Source organism: Coptis chinensis, chromosome 7, assembly GCF_015680905.1.
Source record: "Coptis chinensis isolate HL-2020 chromosome 7, ASM1568090v1, whole genome shotgun sequence".
Taxonomy (NCBI): domain Eukaryota; kingdom Viridiplantae; phylum Streptophyta; class Magnoliopsida; order Ranunculales; family Ranunculaceae; genus Coptis; species Coptis chinensis.
This window is the reverse complement of record NC_141462.1, coordinates 80,344,895-80,351,750: the sequence shown is the minus strand read 5'-3', so window position 1 is coordinate 80,351,750 and position 6,856 is coordinate 80,344,895. Positions and strand designations below refer to the sequence as shown.

The window sequence follows — 6,856 nt, the reverse complement described above, 5'->3', positions numbered from 1 at the left end:
TATTCAACTCGAAAGCCTGAAATACTCAAAAGCACGTAATTAGTGATAAACCTATACTATTAATCACATAATTGGTCTAACAGCTATATTGTTAAGGGGTTAAAACTATAGTTTTGGGCTCTTATCATATACAAAGAGCATAGTGTGTCATGGGGGATTTCAATAATGTAATGTTTTCATTTGAACGAGTTGGGGACAGAGAGGTACATCCTAGGGAAACAATACCATTTGCATCTTGTTTGAATGTAGCCGGTCTGTTTGACCACACGGCTACTGGGTGTTTCTATACATGGAATAGTGGAGGGGCTAGTATCAGGAAGTGGTCGAAGATAGATAGATGTTTGGTAAATGCGGCTTAGGCTTCTATTCCACAAGCATCAAAGGTGGAATTTTTAACCCAAGGACTATCAGACCACTCCCCCATGATCTTAACCTTTGTGAGTAACTTCAAAAAGCATCCTCTGTTTAGATTCTGTAACAACTGGACTCTACACCAAGATTTTGAGCCTTCCTTGAGAGAGTGTTGGGATATAGAAGTTCATGGGAGCCCGTCTTTTTTGTTAACTAGAAAGCTCAAAAATCTGAAAGGAGTGTTGAAAGGATGGGCGAGACAGTTCAGTAATGATATTCAAAGATTGGTGGTGGACACAAGAGAAGAATTAAAGGTGATTCAAGAACAACTTCACCTGAATCCCTTGGATCACTCCCTCAGTGTACAAGAATTTGCTATGAGGGACAAACTCTGTAAATATTTGAAACTAGAAGAAGCGGAGATGTATCACAAGACAGACATAGATTGGCTTCTTTGTGGAGATAGATGTAGTAAGTTCTTTTTCAATATCCTAAAGGAGAAGAAAACCATAAACTACATATGGAATGTAACGGATGCACAAGGAACACAGAGAGAAGGGAAGGACCAAGTGGCAGAGGCATTTCTGAGCTACTATCGAGAATTACTAGGGGTGAGATCGAGAGAAGAATGTGATGCAAAATTTCTAGATAGTTTACAGGTGAATGAAGTAGATTTGGTCACAAGACAATCTTTGATTGAGCCGATCACTGAAGTGGAAATCAAAGAAGCATTATTTGCAATGGAGGATAACAAGGCACCAGGACCGGATGGCTTTAATGCGTGTTTCTTCAAGTCAAGCTGGGAGATTATTGGGGAGGACTTTATAAAAGCCATCCAGCATATTTTTAGGCACAAGCAACTCATGGGAGGTACAAACTCCACTTTTCTCTGCCTAATTCCTAAAATGAAAAATGCCTCACATGTTGCTTCATTTAGACCTATTGCATGTTGTAACATTGTGTATAAATGTGTATCAAAAGTACTAACAAACAGAATGAAGAACTGCATTGCGTCTTTGATATCATGTTCTCAGTCTGCATTTGTACTGGGGAGGTCTATTCAAGATAATTTGTTACTGGCTCATGAACTCCTTAAAGGGTATTCAAGGAAGAAAGGGCAGAAGAGATGTGCAATAAAGTTGGACATCCAGAAAGTGTATGATTCAGTATCATGGCAAGCTCTGGAAGCAATCATGTACAAGTTCAAGTTTCCATCTATGTTCATAGAATGGTTACTTATGTGCTATACATCCCCGTATTTCTTGGTATTGGTAAACGGGCCGGTCTCCTGAGGGATACTTCCAAGGGAAACGGGGGCTCAAGCAAGGGGACCCAGTATCACCGTATCTTTTTGTCCTTGTTATGGAAGTCCTGAGCACTCTTCTCTTACAAGGTCTACAATCTAAAAGGATCTTTGCACATTCTAAGTGCAAGAAACTGAAGATCTCACACCTCTATTTTGCGGATGATATGCTTCTCTTTTGTAAAGGAAACATGGAGTCTATCATGGCGATAAAGGATATCTTGGAGTCCTTCTCTAAGGCTACAGGGTGTATTTGAGTAATGCAAAGACGACACTGCTAACTGGAAGTATGTTTGAGGTGGAAGGGCTAGAATTAGCAGCGGTTATGAATATATCGTTGGTTACTCCTCCAGTGATTTATCTAGGCTTGCCTCTCACAGCAACAAGACTTGGAGTAAAAGAATGTCTGCCGCTCATTGAAAAGATCACAACAAGAATTTCAAACTGGAAGAATATAGATTTAAACAGGGTAGGAAGAGTGCAGCTGGTGAATTCTGTTCTGTCATCCTTTCAAATTTATTGGTCTAAAACTTTTGTGCTTCCAAGAACAGTACTTGACAGGGTAGCGAAGATATGCAATAGATTTATTTGGGCAGGGCCAAAGTTAGAGAAGAAAATGCACCATGCAAGCCACTATACACTCAGGGTAGACAAAGAACAAGGCGGTCTAGGACTGGTGGATCCGAGGATCTGGAACAAAGCTTCCTACTATGGGTTAGTGGTAAAACTGGCCCAAAAAACTGATTGTCTATGGGTGAAATGGACATGGGAACAGCACATCAAGACCAAATACTTCTGGACTATGAAAATCCCAACGGATTGTTCTTGGGTTTGGCGAGGAATTTTAAAGCACAGAGAAGCTACATGGAAGTAAGTGCGGTACTGTATAGCGGATGGAAAGAGTACGAGCTTCTGGCATGATCCTTGGTGTTTAGGGCCGTTGATTTTGAATGTTGAAGCTAAGTATTTTCTCTCGAACACTGTACCAAATTAATGATGCAGTAGTGCTAGAGGTGATTGTCAATGGAGGATGGGGAAGGTGTATAACTGACCTGTCGAGTTGTGAGGTAAAAACAATGATTTTGGAAACAGAGATAAATTCATTCATGATAGAGGATGCAGTTATTTGGACCCCCTCCAGCTCTGGGAAATTCTCTATATCTTCAGCGAATGCAGTTTTAAAGAATGTACGAAGCAAGGTTAAATGGTATAAGATTGTTTGGGGAAAACTCTCAGTACCCAAGCACTCATTTACTGTTTGGCAGTTGTTCTCTGGATGTCTTCCCACTCAGAATAGATTGATGGCAAAGCAAATTATTGGGTTGTCGAGGTGCTATCTTTGTGACAACCAGGAAGAGAGCTCTGCCCACTTATTTTTCGATTGCCCTTTCTCGAAACTAGTGTGGCAAAGCTTTAAGAAAGCCATGGGTTTGCTAGAAGGAGTTCGAAACTCATATGATGAGTGGTACTACCTGATGAGGGTATGTAGAATAAATTCAACAGCCTATGAAGTAATTAGAGCGTTAATATGTGCAGCAGTTCAAGCAATATGGAATGAGATAAATTGGCGCCTAAAGAAAAAGAGATTCAAAACTCCATAAATGGTAAGCTCGAAAGCCCTGAACTGCATGAGAGAGTACCTGGGGAAGAAACTGGACGTAGTCAACGATGATGTAGCAACTAGAGTTGTGTTGAGGAAGTTGGGTATCGGGGCCAACTTTAAACAAAAGGAGGAGAAATGGGTAAAATGGGAGAGGGCCGATTTAGATATGGCAACTTTGAACACAGATGGCTCAGTCCAACATGGGAAAGTAGGGTATGGAGGAGCATTGAGAGACCGAAATGGAGATGTCCAAATGGCCTTTAGTGGTAGCTCGAACAAGCTCTCAGTCATACATCAGGAATTACTAGGAGTCTTGAAAGGCATCCAAGGTGCAGCTGAGATGAATATCTTAGAAGTGGGAGTACAAGTAGACTCACTCAAAGTAGCACAAATTTTGAAAGGAACAGAGGATCCGCCATGGTACTGTAGGAACTTGGTAGAGAGGATTAAGTTTGCAAAGCTAGAGGTAAGGCATGTGTTCAGGGAAGGAAACCAGGTGGCAGACTATTTGTCTAAAGTTAGCACCACTAGAAATAGTGTAAGTGATGATGGTAGAAACAACACAATGTACTTTATTCCCCCTATGGATAAAAAATTGTCAGAGTTGATCAAAGAGGATAAAGAAGGAAGGATGTACTTGAGATGTTGATATTAATGAAGGTTAGGGAACCAAAAACCCTAGTTATTTCAAAAAAATATACATAACCTCGTACAGACTATTACAAACAAAGCTCATTTTTTTATGAGCATCGTTGTCATTACGATGCTCATTATACTCACTCCATTCTTCAAACAAAGCTGCATTTCCTGCGTTTTTCGTCTTCCCACAATACAACACTCCATAATTTTGAATATATTTGAAGAAAGAGAGACCTTCTTCTCTCTTTCTTCAAACATATTCGAAATTATGAAGTGCTGTTCTTCTCTCTTTCTACAAACATATTCGAAATTATAGAGTGTTGTATTGTGGGTGAAGAGTTAAACTAATAACAATTTTGCTCGAGTTAGAGACAGGGTATATATATATAAGGAGAGGTTCTAGGGACATATGTTATAAAAACACATAAACAAACTCAAATCGTTAGGGTATTTATAAGTCTTAGATTAAGTTAATTTTTTGTATAGATGATATCCTAACTATTCTAAACATGGTTACAAGTTTTGGATTTGAATAATTTTTTGTGACAATGTTTAAAATAGTTGGAATATCATATGTACAAAAGATTAGCCAAATCTAAAACTTAGAAATGTCGTTAATAATCATGAGTTTGTTTATGGGTTTTTATAATATATGTCCCTAGAACCCCCTCCATATATATAATTGGTAAGCTAAACCATGAGAGGAGAGAACATAATAGGGATTGATGATGCTTTTTGATAACCACGAATTTGCTAAACACAATATTAATGCATAAACACTAATACCTAATCTAACAAATACGTGTTTAGAATCTTTAGATCAATACTCTACTCTCTCTCTATACTATCTAGTAATGTAAATCTAGTAAAGGTTCGTATCAACTCTTAAACTAACAAGACTAAGTAGAATTCAACTATTTAAATCACAGAGAAACAATGATGAAAGTAATAATATGTTGAGAAATGAATTATACTATGATTATGTTATTGATTAAAACATACACTAATTTATCTAAGCAATAAAATATGTGAATCAAATAGAGAAAGTTAGAGAGAGCTTGAAATCCATTTTTCGATTCATTAATATGCTAGCGTAAATTTGTTGAGAAAAATCTATGTAAATGTTATGTTTGGTTAACCTTACAAATGTAGGCAGTTTAAGAGGAAGAGGGGGTTTGTGGTTGGATTTGACCGAGTTTGTATGGACGAACTGCCTACGTATTAAGTTCTCTCTTTGGGGGGAAACTTGAATCAGTTCAGATATAGTTCCTCATCCTCTTTATACAGGCAAGGTGTCCGCGCTTCCTGCTCTCCCACGTCAGGTCAGATCCAGGTCTTCAGGTCACTTACGAGATATTATGGCGAGTTTAAGGGCATTTACTGTGATGTACACCTAAAGCTTCGGTCTTGATGGCAGTCATAAAGACATACGTTACCAGCCATTGTGAGAGGGGGAGAGTGAGCACTAAGGAGATCGCTTCCAGGCTAGGTTGTATACTCTATTCGAGTCACTTAGATGCGACCTGACGGAGATTGGTTATTGGTGAGCGAGCTGAATGGGACGTTGGCCTAAGTCGAGTCACTATGAAGCGAGTTCTGAGGACGAGGACCTGAGATTATTTGTTAACTTTATATTATATTGGACACGTGTTTGATATCCATTGGATGTAGATATTACTCCCTCACACAGCCCCATCTCAGTAAGTCGTTATAGCTGGAATAGCGATCTGCTGAGAGAGAACGGTAGCACATGTTTAGCACATGTGAGAGTTTGGGCAATTTTGAAATTGGATGGGAACCGCTTCAATTTAGGGTGGGTGAAAATATCACGTACTTGAAAAGACTATGCATAAGAAGACGTGTCCGTCTAGGTTTAAGTGTAATGATGATTTGCATTGGGAACTAAACGGGCAGCTTGTATAAGACGTTTTTGGGAACTTAAGGGTTAGTTTTTTACCTATTTCCTCCAGCTTTGTGAGAACATAGAGTGCTCAGGTTAGTATTCTTGCAATTTTTGCTTCTCTCGCTTTTGTAGATAGATAGGATTTGTTTGTTAGGCTTGTAATCTTGTTGGTGTATAAAATGTCTGACTCCAATGATACACGCTCTGATGAGATTATAGAGAGATCGGTAGGATCTAAAAATATGGTAGATGAGGAGGCTTCTGGATCTATTGTTGCCATTTCGAGTGATGGTGAGGTGGAGGATGGATCCTCATCTAGTAGTTTGCCTCCTAGGGTTGTAGATAGAAGTGCGGTCACCAGCTTCTTAGAGGTGAGGGAGAAGTTTGGTATCTGTATACCCGAATTGGAAATACATGACTTGAGTGGTGTAGATAATGTGTTCAGTAGTAGTTTTCTTTCTATAAATAGAGGGGTTGTTGTGTGTATAGGGCAACTGAGGGCTGGGCTGCTTTTTCCGTTTTCTAAATTGACTTGCGACGTTATGAATTTCTATGGTAAGGCTCCATGTCAGTTTGTGGGGAACAATTAGAGGCTTTTTAGGGTGTTCAACCTATTAAATGAGTCTGGTGATTTTGATATCAGGCTAGATGATGTGCTAGGGCACTTCGCTATCAAGCGATCTAGGTTGAACAACTTTAGTCTGCAGACTATTATGGGTAAGTCATCTGTTCTTGATGGAGTGAGCAATGAGTCTTGGGAGCATATACCGTTGTTGATAAGGGGTGACTACTGTATTGGTGGTAGTAGTCTAAGGTGTAGGAGTTGTAATTTTGATGGTATGTGTGTACTTGTGATGATTTATTGTTTCTTGTGTCATGTTTATGGCTGATTCTGATAATTGTTTTGTTGCTGTTACTAGCAAGCATTGTGATTACGAACCGGGGGATGCATGGTGAGATCGAGAGATTTGCAAGGCTAAAGCGGCCTGAGAAAAGAGAGGTACTTGACGAGGTAGCGAACTACTTTAGGGAACGAGGGGTTGAGGTGTTAGGTCGA

The 6,856-nt window shown here is 39.4% G+C and overlaps 2 protein-coding genes across 2 annotated transcripts; both read left to right on the top strand.

The window, feature by feature from the left end:
* Positions 1 to 2,413: 2,413 nt before the first annotated feature.
* On the top strand, positions 2,414 to 3,255 carry LOC147489216 (uncharacterized). Its single transcript, XM_086574597.1, has 2 exons — positions 2,414 to 2,524; positions 2,614 to 3,255. The coding sequence occupies exons 1-2, from the start codon at positions 2,414 to 2,416 to the stop codon at positions 3,253 to 3,255; spliced, it is 753 nt and encodes a 250-aa protein (XP_086430723.1).
* LOC147489215 (uncharacterized) lies at positions 3,256 to 3,906 on the top strand. The gene has a single exon (XM_086574596.1). The coding sequence runs from the start codon at positions 3,256 to 3,258 to the stop codon at positions 3,904 to 3,906; it is 651 nt and encodes a 216-aa protein (XP_086430722.1).
* The last annotated feature ends 2,950 nt before the right edge of the window (positions 3,907 to 6,856 follow it).

Excerpts from the sequence above, each read along its gene's own strand:
- LOC147489216 (XM_086574597.1), top strand. The coding sequence starts at position 2,414 with ATGGACATGGGAACAGCACATCAAGACCAAATACTTCTGGACTATGAA. Across the intron at positions 2,525-2,613 it reads CACAGAGAAGCTACATGGAA|CTAAGTATTTTCTCTCGAAC; the intron begins GTAAGTGCGGTA and ends TGAATGTTGAAG.
- LOC147489215 (XM_086574596.1), top strand. The coding sequence starts at position 3,256 with ATGGTAAGCTCGAAAGCCCTGAACTGCATGAGAGAGTACCTGGGGAAG.